The sequence below is a fragment of the Culex pipiens genome, chromosome 1 (assembly GCF_016801865.2).
Source record: "Culex pipiens pallens isolate TS chromosome 1, TS_CPP_V2, whole genome shotgun sequence".
Classification (NCBI taxonomy): domain Eukaryota; kingdom Metazoa; phylum Arthropoda; class Insecta; order Diptera; family Culicidae; genus Culex; species Culex pipiens.
In genome coordinates, this window is record NC_068937.1 from 96886920 (window position 1) to 96912233 (window position 25314).

Here is a 25314-nt window from a genome sequence, read left to right on the forward strand (position 1 = left end):
AAAAAAGATAGGAGGAACATACACCTTAGATTTATTGATCCTTTATGTGAAATCGTCTCAGCTTTCGAATGGATTTGTCAGTTTTTCGATAAAGCGGGGCGCCGGCCTTCAAAAATGACTTTTAAAAATAGATTGGTGTTTTGTGGCTAAAAATTGTATGAAACGGTATTTTTCTGACAAGTGCATTCGAAAGCTCTGCTCATTTCCTTTCCAAAACACCCCTAAACATTAAGGGTTCGTTGAAGTTTTGCAAAGTTATTAGCAATTTTGTAGACGCGAATAAGTCTAAAAATTACCAATTTTGAAAAATGTTTTAGCTTCGTGGCGCCGAGGTGAGGACAAATTCAACCAACCAAACATGGTTTCATTCATAACTTGGTGGGGGCTATTGGAAAAGTACATTGCTTTTGATTTTTGAGCACCTTGTGTAAATAGTGGTCCACTTTCAGCGAGAATTACTCACCTGGAGAGAGAATCTCGCGGAGGTCGCTCATATGTTGAATCCTTCGGGAAGACGGAAAGGGACGGTCAGAGCTATTGCCGACCGCTAGAGTGAGACGGGAACTCAGATCTTTAAAAGATCCGAAGAAGCCCGAGGCAATCTCCAGGAAACGGCGTGCCAAAAGTACGTCTGGGGCCACCTTCCCCGTTCTGAGGAAGCTAGTACTCGTTGACTTTGTCCCAGACCTTTGTGAAGTGTGGAGTGCGCAGACTTTTATCCCGGGTTCCCCTGTCCAGTCCTGAGATCTCGACAAGGTTAGGATCGTGTGTGTGTGAAGAAGTGAACCTTTGTGCAGCCTAGCTAGAGATCAGTTCGAAGGCTTCGCTTCTCTCGCCCTACCAGCCAAGCAGCACCAGAAGGAGATCGAGCGCGCGTCCACCACCGCCCCGCATCGAGTGTGGGACAAGTTTCATCCCGGCACACGCTACATCGCCGGAAGCGACGAGCCGTCAACATCTCGTCTGGAGGAGGGTCTCGGACCTCCTGGCGGTTCCATCCGCCCACGTGCTGGCCCGGAAAGTCCATTCCCAGCCCGCGCAACATCATCAAAGTCGACCGCGCGATCGCAGGTCGAACCGACATCGTCGTCCACGCCGACTACGAACACGCGGCGAGGAACAGCAGCAGCAGCATCAGCAAGTAACAGGAGCAACAGCAGCAGTCCGGTGAGTCCGTTCTTTTTCTGCGGGTGAAGGGTGACGGCCACAGAAGGCGTCACGAACGTTTTTCCGTTCCGGCTGCGGCCGTAGAGCGGACGCCATTTTGTTAACACGGCGTCCATTTTGAACGCGCGTGTTGCCATGCGCCCGGAGTGTGACGGCATTTATTGATTCGCCCCACACATCCACGAAATCGCACTCTAGTGCCTTTTGTCTGCCGCAGTCCGCTTGACTGCCGGTGACGTCAGCGATCAGCTGTTCCAGCTGACGAGCTGAAGATTTGGTAGAGGTTTGAGCACAAAAGCACGGGGTAACAGAAGAACGAAGAGTAGACAGTAGGGAGAGCAAACGCCCACAGTAGGGAGATGTCTAGACATTAGAAAACGAAACAATGAATGAAATACACAAATGTTAGACTAGTCCAATAAACGAGCACCTCTTTTGATTCCCTGCCAACTAAATTATGAGTAATTATTCTGGAGTTCAATAAAAGTCCCTGCAGTTAAAATGAGCTCACGTGTTAGTTTTTCTGGTCGATCCGGAGCGCTGCTTCCGTCACTTTAGGGTCCGTTCCCAGTCCTTTCCTCCCCAACGCAAAAGTTCTGCGTATTTCCCATGCTTCGTAAAGTTCTCTGGTGGCGGGTGTCGGTACTACCCATGATGATTCATACGGGCACGGGGGGTCCTATACTGGCGGATTTCTGAGGAGCTTTTTCGGGAGGCTGAGCTTTCCGTACCGTTCTTGTGGGTCACTTTGGTACGCTGGCCGATTTGATCTTGCTTCTTCCCTGGGAAGAAGTTCAACCGAGCACCTCTTCGAGAGTCTCAAACCGGGCAAATTTAACATGGCGGGCAGTCTCCTTCACGGGAGTGGCGCATAAGCTGCACCGTTTCCAACCGATCGAATCGCAACGGCTACAGATTAAACGCTGGATTTAGCTCGGTTATGCCAAGTTCTAAACTAAGCAAATACCTCGCTCTCGAGGGAACGAACGAACGAACGAGCGCCTTTGCTAATCCTGTTACGGCTGTAAAGGCTCGAAGCTTGGCGACGATGCCTTTGGCAACGAGCAAGTATTTTCCAACTATGCCCTGGGAAATTCTTCCTCCCTCCGTTGAACTTTGAATGCTTTCAGCTGACTGGGGAAAGTCTTCGAGCCGAGCTCGACTCGTTCGCACTGCCGGGGTATGTTAATTTGCTGTTGTTTTAATTTGGCACAATAACGTGATTAGTCGATGAGGAAAGCGAAATGTTTAGAAAAGTCGTTACGCTGGTGTTGATGAATCTGAGGAAATTTGAGTCTGCGATGGATGTTGAGTTAACTTGTGATTTGAAATTTTACACTGGTAGACTTAATGATGTTTTTTTTTTTTCAAATATTCTTTAAATATAGGGTAGAGTAGTCATCAATGAGACACGGGGAACAATGATAAAATGGCTCTCACAAGACGTAGTTTCAACCAATCAGGCTCATATTTGGGGGAAAGGTGTGTCTGCTAGATACACGTTTGCCATAATAGTGGCTTTGGTTATGGACGCTCCCTTGCAAAGTTATTCATACATGTTTGATTCTGGGGTGTAAAAGTAAATTATGACTAAAAATTACATTTTCACTCATAGACTGCCATTAACACAAAAACTAATATTTCTCCAAATTTCTTTCTTCATTTCACAGGGCATTAGTTGGGCTACAATGTCCTTTCATTAGGTTTGGCCAAAATTTAAAATATACCCAGAATCCAGGGCTGTCTCATTGTTCCCCACTCCTTTCAGCCCATGGGTAACAATGAGACACTTTGATTTTTCTTCATCAAACTTTTCAAAATCTATGGAAATCTTTCAAAACATGAATTGAAAGTGAATTTTGGCATATTTAGTGAGTTTGAACTTCATTTAACCAAAAATATAAAGTTATTTGGTAAAATATATGGATTTTACAAAATTTAAATACTTTTTAGTATAACTGTTGTTATTTGAAGTTTCATGTTGACAAAATTGCTTGAAAATGTTCAAAGCAAGTCATCTGCAATGGAACAATACAAAACATGATATTTTACTAGAAAACTATTGATTTTCGTAGAGTGTCTCATTGTTCCCCAGCTGAGCAATTCTCTACAAAACCGGCCGATTTCGACCATTTTTATTTTTTGTATTTTTTTATTTGGCTCAAACTTTGTGGGGGCCTTCCCTATTACCAAAGAAGCCATTTTGCATCATTAGTTTGTCCATATAAATTTCCATACAAATTTGGCAGCTGTTCATACAAAAATGGTACGTAAATATTCGAAAATCTGTAACTTTTGAAGGAATTTTTTGATCAACTTGGTGTCTTCGGCAAAGTTGTAGGTATTGTTAAGGACTATTTAGAAAAAAATAGGTACACGGAAAAAAAAATTTCCCGATTTTTTTATTAACTTTTTTTTTACGAAAACTCAAATTCCCAAAATACGTATTTTTTTATTTTCGAGATTTTTTGATATGTTTTAGGGGACAAAAATCCGCAACTTTTGAGCTATAGAGAAACATGGTCAAAAAATCTGCCGCCGAGTTATGATTTTTTGAAAAACTGGTGATTTTTGGAAAACATCGAAATTTCATACATAAAATTTTTTTGACCTCATTTTTTATGCAAAATTGAATTTGCAATCGAAAATTACTTTACAGATTTTTTGATAAAGGGCCCCGTTTTCAAGATATAGCCACCGAAAGTTTGATTTCAGCGAAATATTTGCAGTTTTTCGATTTTTAAAAATAGTGACCATGAGTGACCATTTCTAAAAATATTTTTTTTGAAAAGTTCAGAAAATTTGCTATAAAATTGTCTAAGAGACACCGAAGATTGGACCTCTGGTTGTTGAGATACAGCGGCTTAAAGAAAAAGAAACACGAAAATTGAAGTTTTCTAAGTCTCACCCAAACAGCCCACGATTTTCTAATGACGATATCTCAGCAACTAATGGTTCAATTTTCAATGTGAATACATGAAACATTCGTGAAATTTTCCGATCTTTTCGAAAAAAATATTTTGAAAAAAATTAAATCAAGACTAACATTTTAAAAGGGCCAAACATTGAATATTATGCCCATTTGAAATGTTAGTCTTGATTTAAAAATTTTAAAAATATTTTTTTCGAAGAGATCGGAAAATTTCACGAATGTTTCATGTATTAACATTGAAAATTGAACCATTAATTGCTGAGATATCGTCATTAGAAAATCGTGGGCTGTTTGGGTGAGACTTAGAAAACTTCAATTTTCGTGTTTCTTTTTCTTTAAGCCGCTGTATCTCAACAACCAGAGGTCCAATCTTCGATGTCTCTTAGACAATTTTATAGCAAATTTTCTGAACTTTTCAAAAAAAATATTTTTAGAGATGGTCACTCATGGTCACTATTTTTAAAAATCGAAAAACTGCAAATATTTCGCTGAAATCAAACTTTCGGTGGCTATATCTTGAAAACGGGGCCCTTTTTCAAAAAATCTGTAAAGTAATTTTCGATTGCAAATTCAATTTTGCATAAAAAAATGAGGTCAAAAAAATTTTATGTATGAAATTTCGATTTTTTCCAAAAATCACCAGTTTTTCAAAAAATCATAACTCGGCGGCAGATTTTTTGACCATGTTTCTCTATAGCTCAAAAGTTGCGGATTTTTGTCCCCTAAAACATATCAAAAAATCTCGAAAATCAAAAAATACGTATTTTGGGAATTTGAGTTTTCGTGAAAAAAAAGTTAATAAAAAAATCGGGAAATTTTTTTTTTCCGTGTACCAATTTTTTTCTAAATAGTCCTTTACAATACCTACAACTTTGCCGAAGACACAAAATTGATCAAAAAATTCCTTCAAAAGTTACAGATTTTCGAATATTTACGTACCATTTTTGTATGAACAGCTGCCAAATTTGTATGGAAATTTATATGGACAAACTAATGATGCAAAATGGCTTCTTTGGTCATAGGGAAGGCCCCCACAAAGTTTGAGCCAAATCAAAAAATACAAATAAAATCCATTTCCGGTTTTGGTAGAGAATTGCTCAGCTGTCTCATTGTTCCTGCCAAGTGCGTCTACAATGAGACAGTTGAATAACTCTGGCTGTAGAGGTAGGATCGATCTCATATTTTGGTCAGTGTTAGAACACATTAAAAGAAAGAAAATGCAACAAAAAACTCTTTAAAACATGCTAATGATAAAAATACAAAAATCGTTGAAGTTTAAAAACCAAAAGTGTCTCATTGATGACTACCCTACCCTAGTCTTGTTTTTTGTTCTGTTGTTCTGTTGTTCTGTTTTTGTCCAATTTTCCATTTCTTTCACCAATGTGACCCACTTTGACGTCCAACAAAGCAGCACCGTTCAGCATTTAATTAAAAAGTCAACTCATTTTTCGACCTTCATTCACCCTGCTCCCGACAGAGTCCCTTCGACGACTGAATCAACAACGCTGTCAAAAAAGTTTAAAATTATGATTTCCATCACACTTTTTTTGCTGATTTCCCCCCCTGTCAAAATACACTTCGAAGAAAGTTACTGATGGAAAGTTGTGCCAACAAAACGCTCAAGATAAGGAGATGTTTTTCGATTTTTGGCGCGTGTCGATGAAATGAAAATGTTTTAACCTGATTTGCGTGAGCTCAACTTTGTTGCTAATTTTGCTTTCCGCAGCAGCTGCCGGTAACGACAGCCAAAGTACACTCCGAGTGCTTGGCAGCAAAAGTGGTAAAAAAAAAATGCGTTCGAAGGGAAAACTTTTCCATCTACATGTTGGAAAATTGTTTAATTAGCGCCCATACCCTGGGGGCAGTTTCGAGAAGAAAAGCCACAAAAAAATCGCAGAGTTGAGTAAAAGTTTTTGTTCACTATCGCCGCACTCCATTACTGGACATCAAAACGTGGATTTTTTTTATAAAAGTGTTGATTGACAGGAGAGTGCCTCGGAACAACAGTTGTGAAAGTGCATACGAAGTCCATTTGATAGGATGTTGATTACCAACCTTGTTATGAGAGGAAGATTGATGCAGTTTGTAATGTTTTCAATTTAGTCAAGAGTTATTTTTTGCTTGAACACAATATTTTTTTTGGTTTGGGCTTTAATAAGCAATACTGGAAAAATAATAATAAAAAATGAGCAAAAAAAAATATTTTGTGCTATGCAATCTAGCCACCAAGTACTTATGTAAGTACAGTTCTTAAGCTTTTCACAAATATTTAATCACAAAAATCCCGGGAAACGAGAAATTTTCAAACAATTTCCCGGGAAATTTTACATTTATTAAAAATTGTTCTTATCGTGGTTCTTAAAAATATTTTGCAACAAAATTGTATAGGGCAACGTTTTAAATGGTTGAATTAAGTTTCAGGACTAATTAATAGCTTGACTGAATTTAAAAAATCATACAACTTAAAAAAAACTTATTTTACTTAAAACTTACCTATTTATGATATAATGATTTTTTTTGACGAAAAGTATTTCTTGTTTCAAAGTTTTTAAACAGTAAGTAGAATGATTCCATACTCTAGAATAATAAAAAAAATTAAACTTGCTTCTGTGACCAGTTTGAGAGAGCGTTATTAAGATTAACAGATCATTCATGGGACCATCTATAAAACAAGTGAATACTTCTTTGAAATCTCGGACCCCTCTCCTCCCCCCCCCCTCCGAGGACAATTTCCATACAAAATAAATCTTTTTGGAATGGATCGTGGACAACCGCTAAACCTCCCCCCCTCCCCTAAAGGTGTCCACGTGAATGGGGACCATCCATACCCCATTAGGAATTAAGAAATTATGTTCAGAAATTATGTTTTTCATGACAATTATCATTTCCAGAGCAAGTCATACTAACCAATTTAACCATGGTAAGCAAACACGTAAAAAAAATCACAAATCTGCTTTGGCGGGAAGAAATTAAACTTCTTTTTTAAATGAAATAACCAGGGCTGTGGAGTCGGAGTCGGTGGAGTCGGGTCTTTTTGGGAACCTGGAGTCGGAGTCGGAGTCGGAGTCGTCTAAACTCGAATACCTAGAGTCGGAGTCGGAGTCGGCAAAATTTAATGAGCTGGAGTCGGAGTCGGAGCCGGAGTCGAAAATTTCTGATAAACCCGGAGTCGGAGTTATCTTAAATTCAATACAATTTATAAACTTTTTTACTGTTCAGTTTTTGTTATAATGCAAATTAATTTACAAAACTTTTATGTACCTAATATTTTTTTAAACCGCGTAATGCCTTTTTTAAGTTAATTTGTGTGTTGGTTCAAGAGATTTATCAGATGCCATTATGTTTTTGAAGCATTTTCAATTTGATTGAATAGCTCTGATTGTGTTATTTCAATATGATCAGTAAATGATAAATTTCCCCTCTTTTACCCATGTTTGTAGTTTCATAACTCATAAAATTATAAACAATTTTGGTTGTGCACTATTTTTTTTAATATTCAGATGATGCTTGACTTCGAGTGGTGTGCCAGTTGGCGCGAAATTACCCGGCTGTTTTTCGGCCATAAAATATTTCTTTTTAAATGTCATAAACCGGGGTAACATTGATAGAACTTAATTTATTTTTTTTTTCAAATATTATTCAACCGGTAAGAATTTTATCATGACTTATATGTTAAAAACATGTACTGGGCTGAATCACAAAATGTCCATAAATTCAGTAGAGCTTTGCAATATAGTTACGTAAACTGTTTATTTTAATACCAGTGTGACTTTGATAGCTACTTTGTGTCTTACAAATTACAGCCTTAATGTAAGCAAAATGATTTTATATGTCAAATCGATTATGAGGTCTCCCTTTTTGCCTTCCTCACCTCAATGAGGAAAGTCTATAAAATCACTCGAAAAATGAAATTCTTAATTTGATTACCTAGACCCACCTTCAAAAAAATTTGCACTGGATTATCTCGGCACGAGCTCAACCAATTTTGTCTGTTTTGGTCTCATTCGATCCGTCTTGAGGTCCCATAATTCACTATTGAAAATCATAAAGTTTAGTTAAGTACTTCAAAAGTTATGCTTGAAAAACGATTTTAACAAAAGTCCGGAAGATTGTAAAAAGGGTGGTTTTTGTAAAAAAAAAACCCAGTCATGCTATACATTTTTAGAAAGGTATTCAAAAGACCTTTTTAACAAGCTCAAAAAATCGAAGATCTGACAACCCTATCAAAAGTTATAAGCACTACTTAAGTTATTTATGCTCTTTTTTAGGCCGGATCTCGAAAATTTTGATGAAAACGTTGTCCGGATCTATCATGCGACCTGTCGTTGGATTGGTAATCAAAAGACCTTTCCAACGAGTTCAAAAGATTGAAGATCTGGAAACCTTATCAAAAGTAATAAGCACTTAAGTGTTATTTATGCACTTTTTGGAGGCCGGATTTCAGATATTTTGATGAAAACGTTGTCCGGGTCTGTCATGCGACGTATCTTTGGATAGGTAATCAAAATACCTTTCCAACGAGCTCCAAAGATTGGAAATCTGACTACTCTATCATGAGTTGTAAGCACATAAGTGCCCTGGATGATGAAGATCTGACTACCCAATCCGATGGCATGTATAATGAGTCAAATTGATAGAACACTGGAAAATCCGCCCTTTTGTGTCTATTTTAGATCGCATTAACCTCTAAATGTGAGGAAGGCTCCAACCACCTAAGGGTGGATGAAGTAACGTTTTTTTGAAAAAATAACATTTACATATTTGTTTGATTTGTTTACCAACTTTTAATATAAAGTAATGTAAATTTCGGGTTAATTAAATAAAAATTACAATTATTCTTAAAAACAGAACCTAATATTACTTCTTGAAATACTCTGATTTTGCAAAATCATTTTGTACTATCATTTTGCAAAAAGAAAACTTCAACTTATCAATGTAACCCCGAACATCAATGTCACCCCATTTTACATGTATACGCGCATGTGTGAGCTGAACATGTGAGTGATGCTGTTAATACTTTTCATTTCATTTCATTTATTTCGTTGTTAAAGCATTACGTGTGTGATATTTTAAGCTGAGATGTGGACTACCTTTGAACAGCTGATTAATTCTAAGTTGTGAACAGAGTTTGCAGGTGCTTAAAGAATCGACTATGTCTACTGAAGGAAAGTTGCAAAATAACCTTCAAAATATCTAAAAGGTGGGGGATAGTGAGACGAATGAAGATTTTATTTAAACATTTTTTAGATATTCTTAATACTGAGTTAGTGTTGGAGTCGGAGTCGGAGTCAACAATTTGTTAAAAGCTGGAGTCGGAGTCGGAGTCGGCTATAGTTGGCAGGCCGGAGCCGGAGTCGGAGTCGGAGTCGTATGAAGCTGAAAGCCGGAGCCGGAGTCGGAGTCGGAGCCGGAGTCGGAGCCGGAGTCGGAGTCGGAGTCGTATGAAGCTGAAAGCCGGAGCCGGAGTCGGAGTCGGAGTCGTCTAAAACATGACCCTACTCCGCAGCCCTGGAAATAACACCAATTATTCATTTAAAATTTAATAGTTTGTTGTCATGAAGCAAAATCAATTTTCAATTTTGAATGCCTCAGAAATAATTCAGGAATAAATCTTGACATTAAATATTTTTACCATGTGATTAATTCAATACTAACAGTTAATTGAATTGAACAAAATCCTATTAAGTTCTTCAAGTTTTTTCTGTACATTTTCAAAAATTGGTTCATAAAAGTTAAGAAAATGTACAAATCTAAATTTAAAAATTTCCCGGAAAGCTGGAAATGTTTCTTTTCCGGGAAATCCCAGGAATTCCCGAGCCTTAAGAAAACAAGAATGAAAGAAGCTGTTTCGAATCAAAGAATATAATAATAATAACCAATTCGAGCTAAACATAGTAGCCAATGTTTTATGCTAAAATTTCTGTTTTGAAACCCTATCAATTCGACCTCGTAGACACACCTTCACGTCTACCTATCGAATCAAATCTGGATGTGAGTCCGTGGGATCCCATAAGACTCTGCACAGAGAAAAAAATTCCCATAATCGTAAATTGTGTTCATGAATTTGAGAACCACGACGGAATATATCCATGAGTGTGATGATGAAAAGCTCTTTAAAAGTGAATTTATTTCTTCGTGGATCTCAAATTCATGAACACAATTTACGATTTCGAGAGTTGACTTTTTTCCGTGTAGTTAATGCTATGAAGTTTAGAAAAGTACATCAGAAGTTATGCAAAAAAAAACGATTTTGGCTAAAGTTCGGAAGATTGTAAAAAGGATGATTTTTGTAAAAAAAAATCGTGCTGCTATACATTTTAAGGGAGGCATTTTAAAGACCCGAGCCTAAAACATCGGTGATCTGAACACACTATCAAAAATTATTAGCACTTAAGTGTTGTTTATACAATTTTTGGAAGCCTGGTTTTGATGAAAATGAAGTCCGGATCATTTATGGGAGGATATTCAAGATCTGACAACCCTGTTCCTGACGTCCTTATTTATCATTCTATGGGTGAGCACCAAGATTTTAACCACTTTTCTTTTTTTTTTTTTTTGGGTGCCCTACCGTTTAATGCAAATGAAATGTTAAAACCATGGCTTTTATTTTATTCTTTTTTCTCTTTAAATCTGAGTCGATTTTGGGTGACGGAACAGAACGCACGCCTTGCAAGATTATTCGTGTTAGGGCGTCATTTTTTCAGTGATTGGTGTTTTTTGTGCTTTAATTAAGCTTATATTAACTGTTTTGTGGTTTTAAAAGCCCTTCTATATCCTCGTTGATCAGAAGGCACGGCGTCGGGTAAATTGTGCATTAATTTTTCAAACAATGTATTAAGTTTTTACCGGGAAACCGTGGTGTAGGGGTAAGCGTGATTGCCTCTCACCCAGTCGGCCTGGGTTCGATCCCAGACGGTCCCGGTGGCATTTTTCGAGATGAGTCACGCCTTCCGTCGGACGGGAAGTAAATGTTGGCCCCGGACTAACCTAAAAGGTTAGGTCGTTAGCTCAGTCCAGGTGTAGGAGTCGTCTCCCTGGGTCCTGCCTCGGTGGAGTCGCTGGTAGGCAGTTGGACTAACAATCCAAAGGTCGTCAGTTCGAATCCCGGGGTGGATGGAAGCTAAGGTGTAAAAAGAGGTTTGCAATTGCCTCAACAATCAAGCCTTCGGACACCTAGTTTCGAGTAGGAATCTCGCAATCGAGGTAAAAAAACGCAATTTCTATAGAATCGTTTATCGAAAGACACGCTGACATTTAGGATAGAAAAGTGCGCTGGCCACGGGGACGCCCAGTCTCGTTTTTGCATTTCCATATCTTCCATTTTCGTTTTGTCGCTGTTATGATTCGATTGTGAGTAGCGGGACCTCGCGGTTAATCTGCATCGTGTTTTTCGGAGCCTTTTATTTTATATTTGAGTTTTCATAAGTCCTTCTTTCATCATCGTTGATCGCAAGGCACGCCGCCGGTTTAGTTCGTTTAAATTATTGTTTTAATTTCACCACAATCGTTTACGCGGTGTCCTGCCTTCTTTTTGTTCCAATTCGTTGATCGTAATACAGTGGACTCTCTCGTTGTCGATATTGAAGGGACCATCGAGAGCGGGAGTTATCAAATTATAGAACGAAAAATCAAAGCAATCCATTTGAAGGGACTGAAAAAAATATTGACAGCTGGAGCAATATTGATATCGAGAAGATCGACAGCCAGAGATTCCACTGTAATTTATTCCAATTGGCCGTTTTAGTATTAACTCATCAAGCTATCCACTTTATGAAGAGTAAAGCGTCTTTTATTTACTATTTTTGAAATTTGCTCGCGTTATCGTACAAACAGTGAAAATATACTGATAAGTCCTTCCTACAGCACCAATGCTCGCAAGGCACGCGTTCTATTAAAACCTTTCTAAATCATAAACTCTTCAACCAATAAACAAATTTCTTATGGTCACATCACCTACCACCGTGAATCCCATCTTACTAACCGTTCAAAACTCATGTGATACTTTGTCGGAGACGCAGCCGATTAAGCGGTTCCATCACTCAAGTATCGGAATAACATTCCCATCCACTTCCCCGTGTTTTACCACTGGTCGTGGCTGGCGTCGGTATTGATCAGCATGATATGGACCTTTGAAAATTGCGAAGGGGGTTTCTACTTTTCATCTGTGGTCCACGGAGCAATTTTTGGGGGTCCTGATCAATAACGAAGTAGCATCTACGGGAAGACACCAATGCTATGCTATGCTATACTATTCTTTTTTCTCTTTAAACCATAATTTTAATTATCTTTTAAATGTGTGGAAAGCACCAACAACCTAAAGGTAGATTTTTTTTTTATTATTTTTTTTTTTTAGAGAAACGTTTTTTCATAATATGATTAACTAGACAGGAAAACTGGTTAGTTTAGAACAAAAGAGCACAGGGGCATCAAATTGCTTGGAACAATTGAGCCTGTAAAAATTTATTAAAAGAAAAGTCCTGCTCCCATAATTTGTCACAAACCACCAGTCATGCTAGAAAGGTCTTGTTTGCAAATTAACTTCCAACCACCAACCGAAAACTGATTTTGCAGTCCCCAGCTCTGACCAGCAGCTTTCGCTTTGATGAATCCTTCAACGTGACCGGTGTACACGTGAACTAGTAGTACAGCCATCCCTCATATTCGGAACAGTTCACAGATCGGCCTATGTTCAAAAATTCATAGCAAATCGATAATTGAACATAATGATTTCACCTCCGTGTACGCACGACTGCAAGCAGCAGTCGAGTGCTCAGTGCTCCATCGTTTTTTCGAAATTTTTCGCCGTAATTTACCGTGATTAACAGCGAGTTTTCTCCACCAGCATGCCAAGGGCCGGCCGTGGCCGTGGCAGTTCGAGTGCGGCCTCGAAAAACCCGCGAAGTTCGTCTACCGGCCGTGTGCAAAAAGGTAAACAAACCAACGCCGCGTCGACCGCCATCGCGTCGGGGAGTGTGTGCGCCAAAGGATTCAACCCAAAGTTAGTACACCCTTATTACCGTGTCCAGGGCCGCATCCCTCAGCTACTTCCGGCAATCTGTCGACCGATGGCGCATCAACATCCGCCAACATTCCCACCAGTAACAAGTTCGCGAGACTGAGTGATGAGTAAAGCAACTACAACAACACCGACGGTAGCACTACCGACGACGACGACGCTGATGGTAGTGCACGGAAAAAAGTGCCGACGTCAAAAAAGAACAATTCTCCAACGGAACGAAGACCACCTCCAATTTTTGTTTTGGACACGTTGGCGGACGATGTTGAAAGACGGACGATCGCGAAAGACAACAGTCACGGGTACGCATACCCTGTACCTGTTGTACTTCGACCGCAGCACCGTCAAGATTCAAGACCTGCGGCGAACTAAGGCGTTGGACGGGTTTTGGGTAAACTGGCGGTTTTACTCAAAGAACCCGTCGGACGCAGCACAATGCCACCGTTGCCAGAAATTCGGCCACGGCTCGCGGAATTGCAACCTCCCGCCCCGCTGTGTGAAGTGCGGTGAATCACACCTCTCTGAGGCGTGTGCACTGCCGTGCAAGGCGGACCTGGGGGACGAGGCAGAGCAAACCAAGGCGCGCATCAAGTGCGCCAACTGTGGAGGTAACCATACCAGCAACTACCGTGGATGCAGCGCACGGAAAAACTACCTCGAGGAGCAGGAAAAGAGGAAGAAGAAAGCAGCAGCGTCCCACCCTCCTCAGCGAAGTTCGAGCGCAGCCGTTCCTGCAGCTGGCCAGCGTACGGTTCCAGCGGACAACCCAGCGGTCCTTCCAGGATGGGGGCGGTCGTTTGCAACCGTGGTCTCTGCCGGAAGCGGCGATGCGGCCCAGCAAGGAGTCACCGGGGAAGATCTCTTTACCCTGCCGGAGTTCTTTGCTCTCGCGGGGGAGATGATGACGCGGTTTCGGACCTGCCGTAACAAGGCGGAGCAATTTCTGGCCCTCGGGGAGCTGATGATTAAGCACATCTATAAAGGATAAAAAACTGTGATCTAGTTTTAAGCTTTCTCTATTTCTATCCCCTTTCCCTTGCAATTTTAGTAAGTTTTTTCTTAACTTTTTCTTACTTTCGGTAACCCCTTAGCTACAAGCAACTATTGTTCCAAAATGGATTATGATGTAACACACAGCTGAAAGGAACTCCAAAACTCTGTTATGTATTCCAAAAGAATTTATTGTATATTGATAATTCACCAATAAAACCGAATTGAATTGAAAAAACATAATGATCTTTCGATTGATGTATTGACCGACGGTAAATTTTTAACGTTTTATATCAAGTTATCAAAGAAAAATACTGATCCTTGAAATCCACAAATTCGGAACACTTTTTGCCTTCCTCACCTTACTGAGGAAAGGCTATAAAATCACTCGGAAAATGAACTTCTTAATTCGACCTTGTAGACCCACCTTCACGTATACCTATGTCTGTGTGTGTGTGTGTGTGTGTGTGTGTGTGTGTGTGTGTGTGTGTGTGTTTTTTTTTTTTTTTTTTTTTTTTTTTACAAGGTCGGAATCTGCTATCAGACACCTGAGAATTCATTTCTCAGGTAGTGTGGGGTTGGGAAAACCAAAAGAGTTTTCCCGACCCACTAAACCAGTCCTTGAACGCCGTGCCCTTTTCCCCCCGGGACCACCTTTCGGTATAACTTCGGGGGGAGGCGTTGCATTTTCTGCACTAGTCTACTTACAGGATCCATGCCGGGTGCTAGAACCATTTCCTGTTCTACATACATATGAGTCCATGCGAGGGTTTAACCGCGCCCAAGAATCGCGTTGCTTTTGATCGGTTAGTCATATGCAGCCCTCTCCTTGGACCATCGAGACGTGTACCGATTTGGTAGAGCCAACCGTCATAACGTGCTCTCCTTCACAGCCACACTCGTGGGTTCTCAACTCCTGTGACCATCGAGACGTGTACCGATTTGGTAGAGCCGACCATCATAACGTGCTCTCCTTCACAGCCACACTCGTGGGTTTTCGACTAGGCTTCTAGTCGTTCCTCCTCTGGTCGTCTCTCCATTTCCGCTGGAGAGCCGAAGTGATCTGCGTCACCGCTCCGACGACCGCATTCCACTTGGCGATGTCGCTGCACATTCTTCGCACCACATTATCCGGGCTGGTGTCTGCTCCGATAATGGCCAGCATTTCGCTTCGCGCTGCCTCGAAGCGAGGGCAGCTGAACACCACGTGCTCCGGTGTTTCCTCGCAATCGACGCAGTCCGGACAGAGCGGAGACTCTGCATGTCCGAACCTGTGCAGGTACTTCCTGAAGCAGCCATGACCCGACAGGAACTGTGTGAGGTGGAAGGTGACCTCTCCATGCCTTCTGCTCACCCACGTGGATACGGACGGGATAAGCCGATGCGTCCATCTGCCTTTCTCCGTGGTGTCCCACTCACGTTGCCACCTTGCCAGCGATTCGGCTTTCGCAGCTTCCCGGATACCTCTCGTGCCTCTCCGGGTGTAGCGCACGGTGTCCTCCTCCAGTGTGATGCCGATAGGGATCATTCCGGCTATAACGCCAACCGCTTCCGACGAAATGGTCCTGTACGCGCTTGCAACCCGCATGGCCATCAGTCTCTGCATTCTGTCGAGCAGCGCTCGATTTCGCTTCGTCCCCAGCGCCGTCCACCATACCGGTCCGCCGTACCTAAGTATGGACGTCGCGCAGGCCCGTATCCAGAATTCTTCAATGGGGGGTGTTTTCCCTTATAAGGCGTTAGGGGTGTATGTGTGTTATAGGAAGGGCGTATACAGTCAACAAATGCGTACCAAACAAAAAAGTGAAATTTGCTTTATATATTGTAGCAGTAATGCTAAAAAAATATCTAAAATTCAATAAGTTCATGAAAATATTGTTATTCTTGCATATATCATTGATGTGATATATGTGATAGAAAATATTGAAATAACGCCATTGAATCCCTTGATAGTTTAGATTGTTTTGTTTCCAATTAATTTTTTTCTCTTCAGTAATTTGTTTTGCCCCTTAGGTTTTCGGGAAAATTTTACATGAGAGCATTTTTTATCTATACACAGCTTAAGCCAGATTGGTAACGAACTCGAGCATCTCAAGCCAAATCAATTCAAAATGGAAATCAACTCGTATTATCTATGCGTTTTGGTTTTCGCAGTTTTTATTATTTTTTTAACATAGTTAGTTAGATTTTAGTTTAAAAAAAATTAAGGCGATGTAGACGTATCTCTTCGATGTTTTCAACAAAGTTGTTCTTTAAAACTTAAACTATAAGCTCATAAAGTTTTTGGAAAATCAAAATCAACAAAAAGTTTTCGTACCAAACTTACCAGATTTCTAGCTTTCTTTGAAAGAAGACAAACATCAAAGCTGACAGATATTTTTTTTCTTGTCAAATGTAACATACCAACCAACAACTTTTTTTTTCAATCCTCGTCATATCACACAATAACATTTTTAAACATTTTCGAATCAATCACATTTCAGAGAACAGTTTGTAGATAAAAAAGATAATATCGTAAAAAAAACATTGATTTGTCCGTACAAGTTTCCATAGAAGTTTGACAGCTGCCCATACAATTGCTTACGAGGCCATTTCACGAAGCGGAACACCACTCGAAGTTGACTTTTTCTGAATATGCCTAAATTTTAGCGGAGCTGTTTATCCTATCGAAACATGCAAAATCCCTCCTTTTTGGCACCGCCCCAAAGTTTTACGATTTTCATCTATTTCTTTAAATTAGTTTTCAAATGGCCATGTCTGGGATACAAAAAAGCAAAAATCGACTGTTTTTTTAAGAAACGCTGAATTATATGGCATCATCAAATTTTTTATTCGAATCAAACTTTACTTGTCAGGACAAGTTGATATCTCTTGAGAATTTCAAATTTATAAGCTTAAAGTAGCAGAATTTACCTACATCCATCCCTGCATCATTTATTCTAATTGCTCAAAATGCTGCCATGTTTGATTTTAATCAAAATTTTGACGCTGAATTGAATCAGCGTCAAGTTTTTTTTTTCTAAATTGCAGTCGAATATTGCTCTATCATTTTTTTCCAAAATATTTGACAATATTTTTTTAACTGGCGAAAATCGCAAAACTTTGGGGCAGTGCCAAAAAATAGAAGATTTTTGCATGTTTCGATATGATAAACAGTTTCGCCAAATTTCAGCAGGATCAGAAAAAGTAGATTTCGAATTTGTACTTTTTTGTTTCCAGTTGGGGAGAAATGACCCTATATTAAAAAAAACACTTTGGCGTACATAGTCAAAGTTGGATTTGGATCTGGCCGATAACGATCTAAGTATTTTGTATGTATGTATGTATGTATGTATGTATTTGAACCCCCGCCTTGGCAGGACTTGGCCATGACCACAGTATATTTCAACTGAGACGGTTCGGTTAGTAACCACCATAAAGGGCCTATCCAGTTAGTCAAAGGCTTTATAATAAAAATAGCTGGCCGTTTTTAGTGCGATTTCGATTTTTCGAGATTTTTATGAGGGCGTATTAAGCTAAACTTTAGTTTTTTTCAAGGCGTCAGCGATCAAAGCTTTTTTTATATTTTCTTGAGGGCGTATTTAGTGACAGTTGAATTTTTTTCAAGCCGTCAACGATCAAGTTATTTTTTAAATAATTTATTGAGGGCGTATTTAGTTAAAAAAAAAATTCAAGGCGTCAACGATCAAAGCTTTTTTAAAATAATTTTTATGAAGGCGTATTAAGCGAGAGTTTAGTTTTTTTTTTTCAAGGCGTCAGCGATCAAAGCTTTTTTTTATATATTTCCTTGAGGGCGTATTTAATGGAATTTTTTTTGCAAGGCGTCTACGATCAAAGTTTTTTTTAATAATTTCTTGAGGGCGTATTTAGTGAAAGTTTTTTTTTCAGGGCGTCAACGATCAAAGTTTTTTTTAAATAATTTTTATGAAGGCGTATTAAGCGTGAGTTTAGTTTTTTTCAAGGCGTTAATGATCAAAGCTTTTTAATATTTTCATAAGGGCGTATTTAGTGACAGTTGATTTTTTTTCAAGCCGTCAACGATCAAAGTTATATTTTAAATAATTTATTGAGGGCGTATTTAGTGGAAATTTTTTTTTCAAGGCGTCAACGATCAAAGTTTTTTTTAAATAATTTTTATGAAGGCGTATTAAGCGAGAGTTTAGTTTTTTTCAAGGCGTCAACGATCAAAGCTTTTTTTATATTTTCTTGAGGGCGTATTTAGTGACAGTTGAATTTTTTTTCAAGCCGTCAACGATCAAAGTTTTTTTTTAAATAATTTATTGAGGGCGTATTTAGTGAAAAATACAATTTCAAGGCGTTAACGATCAAAGTTTTTTTTTTAATTATTTTTATGAAGGCGTATTAAGCGAGAGTTTAGTTTTTTTCAAGGCGTCAACGATCAAAGCTTTTTTATATTTTCTTAAGGGCGTATTTAGTGACAGTTGATTTTTTTTTTCAAGCCGTCAACGATCAAAGTTATTTTTTAAATAATTTATTGAGGGGGTATTTAGTGAAAGTTTTTGAATCAGCGTCAAGTTTTTTTTTTCTAAATTGCAGTCGAATATTGCTCTATCATTTTTTTCCAAAATATTTGACAATATTTTTTTAACTGGCGAAAATCGCAAAACTTTGGGGCAGTGCCAAAAAATAGAAGATTTTTGCATGTTTCGATATGATAAACAGTTTCGCCAAATTTCAGCAGGATCAGAAAAAGTAGATTTCGAATTTGTACTTTTTTGTTTCCAGTTGGGGAGAAATGACCCTATATAAAAAAAACACTTTGGCGTACATAGTCAAAGTTGGATTTGGATCTGGCCGATAACGATCTAAGTATTTTGTATGTATGTATGTATGTATGTATGTATTTGAACCCCCGCCTTGGCAGGACTTGGCCATGACCACAGTATATTTCAACTGAGACGGTTCGGTTAGTAACCACCATAAAGGGCCTATCCAGTTAGTCAAAGGCTTTATAATAAAAATAGCTGGCCGTTTTTAGTGCGATTTCGATTTTTCGAGATTTTTATGAGGGCGTATTAAGCTAAACTTTAGTTTTTTTCAAGGCGTCAGCGATCAAAGCTTTTTTTATATTTTCTTGAGGGCGTATTTAGTGACAGTTGAATTTTTTTCAAGCCGTCAACGATCAAGTTATTTTTTAAATAATTTATTGAGGGCGTATTTAGTTAAAAAAAAAATTCAAGGCGTCAACGATCAAAGCTTTTTTAAAATAATTTTTATGAAGGCGTATTAAGCGAGAGTTTAGTTTTTTTTTTTCAAGGCGTCAGCGATCAAAGCTTTTTTTTATATATTTCCTTGAGGGCGTATTTAATGGAATTTTTTTTGCAAGGCGTCTACGATCAAAGTTTTTTTTAATAATTTCTTGAGGGCGTATTTAGTGAAAGTTTTTTTTTCAGGGCGTCAACGATCAAAGTTTTTTTTAAATAATTTTTATGAAGGCGTATTAAGCGTGAGTTTAGTTTTTTTCAAGGCGTTAATGATCAAAGCTTTTTAATATTTTCATAAGGGCGTATTTAGTGACAGTTGATTTTTTTTCAAGCCGTCAACGATCAAAGTTATATTTTAAATAATTTATTGAGGGCGTATTTAGTGGAAATTTTTTTTTCAAGGCGTCAACGATCAAAGTTTTTTTTAAATAATTTTTATGAAGGCGTATTAAGCGAGAGTTTAGTTTTTTTCAAGGCGTCAACGATCAAAGCTTTTTTTATATTTTCTTGAGGGCGTATTTAGTGACAGTTGAATTTTTTTTCAAGCCGTCAACGATCAAAGTTTTTTTTTAAATAATTTATTGAGGGCGTATTTAGTGAAAAATACAATTTCAAGGCGTTAACGATCAAAGTTTTTTTTTTAATTATTTTTATGAAGGCGTATTAAGCGAGAGTTTAGTTTTTTTCAAGGCGTCAACGATCAAAGCTTTTTTATATTTTCTTAAGGGCGTATTTAGTGACAGTTGATTTTTTTTTTCAAGCCGTCAACGATCAAAGTTATTTTTTAAATAATTTATTGAGGGGGTATTTAGTGAAAGTTTTTTTTTTTCAAGGCGTCAACGATCAAAGTTTTTTAAATAATTTTTATGAAGGCGTATTAAGCGAGAGTTTAGTTTTTTTCAAGGCGTCAGCGATCAAAGCTTTTTTTATATTTTCTTAAGGGCGTATTAAGTGACAGTTGAATTTTTTTTCATGCCGTCAACGATCAAAGTTTTTTTTTAAATAATTTATTGAGGGCGTATTTAGTGAAAAATAAAATTTCAAGGCGTCAACGATCAAAGTTTTTTAATAAATTTTTATGAAGGCGTATTATGCGAGAGTTTAGTTTTTTTTCAATGCGTCAGCGATCAAAACTTTTTTTATATTTTCTTGAAGGCGTATTTAGTGACAGTTGAATTTTTTTCAAGGCGTCAACGATCAAAGTTTTTTTTAATATTTTCTTGAGGGCGTATTTAGTGGAAGTTTTTTTGCAAGGCGTCAACGATCAAAGTTTTTTTTTAAATAATTTTTATGAAGGCATATTAAGCGAGAGTTTAGTTTTTTTTTTCAATGCGTCAACGATCAAAGTTTTTTTTTTTTAATAATTTATTGAGGGCGTATTTAGTGAACTTTTTTTTTTCAAGGCGTCAACGATCAAAGTTTTTTTTAAATTATTTTAATGAAGGCGTAATAAGCGAGAGTTTAGTTTTTTATTCAAGGCGTCAGCGATCAAAGCTTTTTTTATAGTTTCTTGAGGGCGTATTTTGTGGAAGTTTTTTTGCAAGGCGTCAACGATCAAAGTTTTTTTTTAAATAATTTCTTGAGGGCGTATTTAGTGAAAGTTTTTTTTTCAATGCGTCAACGATCAAAGTTTTTTTCAATTATTTTATGAAGGTAAATACGCCTTTATGAAATAATTAAGAGTATCGTTTAGTTTCAAGGCATCAACGATACAAGTTTTTTTCAAAATATATTCTTGAGGGCGTATTTAGTGCAAGTTGAGTTTTTTTTTTCAAGGCGTCAATGATAAAAGATTTTTTTAATATTTTATTGAGGGCGTATTTAGTGAAAGTTGAGTTTTTTTAAGGCGTCAGCGATCAAAGTTTTTTTTAAATTATTTTTATGAAGGCGTATTAAGCGAGACTTTAGTTTTTCTCAAGGCGTCAACAATCAAAGTTTTTTTTTATATTTTCTTGAGGGCGTATTTAGTGCAAGAAGAGTTTTTCTCAAGGCGTCAACGATCAAAGTTTTTTTTTTAATTTTCTTTAGGGCGTATTTAATGAAAGTTGGGTTTTCTCAAGGCGTCAACGATTAGTTTTTTTTTTGCAAATATTTTCATGAGGACGTATTGAGTAAGAGTTTACTTTTCTCTTGGCGTCAACGAACATAGTTATTTTAAATATTTTTAGATGGGCGTGTTTTGTGAAGTGGAGTTTTTTCGTAGCGTCAAATGTTTTTATGAGGGCGTATTTACTGAGAGTTGAGTTTTCACTAGTGGTGTATCTAGTGAGAGTGAAGTTTTTCTCTGGGTGTCAAATTTTGATAGTCATAAAAATGGCGGCCCTACGGGGCGTTAGGGGTGTGAGCCATTTTTTCCATGGGGGGTGTTGAACACCCATAACACCCCCCTTAGATACGGCCCTGACGTCGCGACACTTGCCAAGAGGCGGCGCCTACTGCTCCTGGGTCCAGCGTTGTTCGGCATAATCCTCGACAGTGCCATGATCGCCTTAGCCGCCCTCTCGCAGGCGTAATCGACGTGGCTGTTGAAGTTCAGCCGGTCATCCACCATCACCCCGAGGTACTTGAGCGCTCTCTTCGAGTGCACTACGTGTTCCCCAACTTGTATCTGGGCCTGCTGCACCTTCTTGTGGTTACTAACCAGAACCATCTCCGTCTTTTGGTGAGCGATCCGCAGCTTCACCTCGAGCATCCAGTTCTCGATCATTGCGATTGCCTCCATAGCCAGCACTTCGACCTCCTCGACATTTTCGCCGGTTACCGTCAGCACTATGTCGTCTGCAAAGCCAACAATCTCTACGCCGTTGGGTAGCCCCAGTGTCAACACTCCGTCATACATTCCGTTCCACAGTGCTGAACCCAGAATGGATCCCTGCGGAACTCCCGCGGTAACAACAACGGTTTTTTGTCCATCGGCAGTGTCGTAGACCAGCACGCGGTTCTCGAAGTAGCTCTTTAAGATCATGCACAAATAGTCAGGCACCTTCATTTTGTGCAGCGCTGCTGCTATGGCCGCCCAGCTCGCACTGTTGAACGCGTTCTTGACGTCAATCGTGACTATTGCGCAGCAACGGTTCCCCCTGCGTTTTTTCCTCCGCGCTTCGTCGGCTTTCTCGACCACTTTCCGGATGGCGTCCACCGTGGATCTCCCTTTACGGAAGCCGAACTGCCTCGCTGCTAAGCCATGCTCGCTCTCCGTGTACTTGGTCAGCCGGTTAAGGATGATCCGTTCCAGAAGCTTTCCGAGGGTGTCCAGCAAACATATAGGCCTATACGATGATGGGTCCCCCGGTGGTTTGCCTGGCTTCGGCAGCAACACGAGCTTTTGAACCTTCCACGGGTCGGGGAAGTATCCTTCGTCCAGGCATTTCTGCAGGACTGTTCGAAACCTATCCGGGAATGCTTGAACCGCCGATTTCAGGGCGAAATTCGGGATTCCATCCGGGCCGGGAGCTTTCTTCACCTTCAATCTCTTCGCTACTGCCACAAGTTCTTCGTTGGTGATCAGATGACCTTCGGCGTTGCTACCCCCTTCGTCGTTGTACGGTGTAGGAGGCCATGTCGTTGGGTCATGTCTTGGGAAGAGCCCTTCCACAATGACCTTCAGCTTGTCGGGACACGTTTCAGCCACCATCGATGGGCCTCTGATCTTCGCCATCGCGACACGATATGCGCTCCCCCAAGGGTTCGCATCAGCGTCTTGGCATAACTCCTTGAAGCAGTTTGTCTTGCTGCATTTGATCGCTTTCTTGAGCGCGGCCTTTGCAGACCGGTACTCCTCTCTGCGCTCCTCTCTAGTTGCTTCGGATCTTGCTCTCTGGACTCGTCTTCTGGCGCTGAGGCAACTTGCCCGAAGGGTACCGAGTTCTTCATTCCACCAGTAAGCTGGACGACGACAGTTCCTTGGCTCCAGTCTCCGCGGCATGGTTGTGTCGCATGCTGTCACCAGTTGTGCTGTTAGCACGTCGGCACTCAAGTCTTGGGGACCATCACACCAATGGAGCGCTTCCACGAAGAGACCCTCGTCGAAGTACTGCAGCTTCCATTTCCTTCCGTAGGACCGGCTGCTCCTATCTGGTACAGGGGCTCGTCTCCCGATGCTGTACCGGATCGCTTGGTGATCGCTATGGGTATAGTCCTCACTCACCCTCCAGTTCATGTCGGCCGCCAGTCGCGGGCTACAGAACGTAACGTCGATAATGGACTCACGACCGTCTTTGCGGAAGGTACTGCTGGTTCCGCGATTCGCCAGCCTAACGTCTAGCTTTGCCAGAGCTTCCATTAGGCTATGCCCCCTAGCATTGGTGAATCTGCTACCCCACTCGACCGACCACGCGTTGAAGTCACCTCCGATAACGATCGGGCTTCGTCCGATCAGTTCATCGGTCAGACTATCCAGCATCTGCTGAAACTGCTCCAAGGTCCATCTTGGGGGAGCATAGCAGCTACAGAAGAAGGTTCCGTTTACTTTGGCGATCACGAATCCTTCAAACGCCCTCGAGACCACTTCCTGTATGGGGTACCGCCCCATCACGTGTATCGCCGCCATTCTTGCTGTATCCGCGGCCCAGTTTCCGTTGTCGTGAGGAACTCGGTACGGTTCTGCAATAATTGCCACGTCACACCCCGTCTCCGCGGTCGACTGCCACAGCAGTTGCTGTGCAGTGTCGCAGTGATTGAGGTTCACCTGGGACACCTCCACTACTTTTTGCCCGAGGCCAGCTTCTTGTACACCGGGCAATTAAAGCCACCCGTCGCATGGCTATTGCCATCGCCTTCTTTACAGAGCACGCACTTCGGCTTATTTTTGCAGTCTCTTGCCATGTGGCCTTCTCTACCACATCTTCTGCAACTGTTGGTTCGATCGGGACCGTCGCAATTTCTCGCCTGGTGGCCGAAACCCATACAGCGGAAACACCTCGTCATCTGCTGGGTCACTCGAGGAACAGGCCTCAGTGGGCACACCGACCACCCTACTTTGACCTTGCCGGCTTCCAGCAGCTTAAACGCCGAAGGCGTCGATAGTCGGACCGACGCAATTTGCGTGCCGCCGTAGGCTTTCCTCAACCGGATTGCCATCGGTGTCGTGCGGTCATCCAGAAGAACGATCAGCGCATCTTCTAGCTCTTCCTCCGTCGTGATCTCGTCCAGGTTCCTGCACTCAATCGTTGTCTCCGGCGATAGCGCCCTTACCTTCGACTCGTAGCCTACGGCTTTCTCGACGAGGGACTTAAAAGCTGAGCTCTTGACCGCGGGGTCATTCTTCAGCTCAAAAAGCATCGCTCCGGTCTGTGTGCGCCTGGTTTTAACCACGTTCTCGCCAAGCTCCTTGAGTTCCGGATCGGTTCGTACTTTCCGGAGGAGGTCTGCGTACGAAACACCTTCCTTCACCTCGACCACCAAAGCCTCGCCTTTGTTACGCTCCCTGCGAAACTTGGGGTTTTGGGTGTCCTCGTTCTGCTTCCCTTTTTTCTTCCGCTTCTTTTTCTTGACCTTCTCCCATTCCTCCTTCCCTGGGTCTGGTTCTGGCTCCTTCGCTGGGTCCGGACTGTCTCCATTCCCCTGCTTCTGCTTCTTTGCGTCCTCCTCCTCTCCAGGCGTTTCCCTGTCCCTTTTAGAGCCTGGGCCGGGCGGCGTTTTCGGTTCTTTCTCCCGTAGCGCTTCCTCCTCCAGTTTTGCGTTCAGCGTTTCTTCGGCTCTTTCAGCTCTGAGCTTCAGTGAATTCCGCGTCACCACCAGCGAGCTGTTTTCGCGCTCTGCGGCATTCATGGCTGCCTTGACTCCATTCACCATCTGCTTGATTCTGGTGTGGACGTTGTTTTTGTCCTTGATGAAATCAAAGAGTTCGTTAACCCTCCTTCTGACCTCCTGCAACGCGGTCCTTCCGAGCAGGACTCCGTCCTGAGGGGTACTGCCGGCGAAGTTCAACAAGGATGACTTGGGAGTCTCCTCTCCAATTACTCCTATCTGCTGACTCGAAGCAG

The 25314-nt window shown here is 40.7% G+C and overlaps 1 protein-coding gene across 1 annotated transcript in view; it reads left to right on the forward strand.

Moving 5' to 3' along the window:
• The window catches only part of LOC120424454 (uncharacterized), a 49491-nt gene extending 48297 nt beyond the window's left edge, over positions 1-1194 (forward strand). The window contains exon 3 of the mRNA XM_052706006.1: positions 845-1194. Within this exon, the coding sequence (XP_052561966.1) occupies positions 845-1194 (350 nt within the window). The remainder of the gene's footprint in view (positions 1-844) is intronic.
• The last annotated feature ends 24120 nt before the right edge of the window (positions 1195-25314 follow it).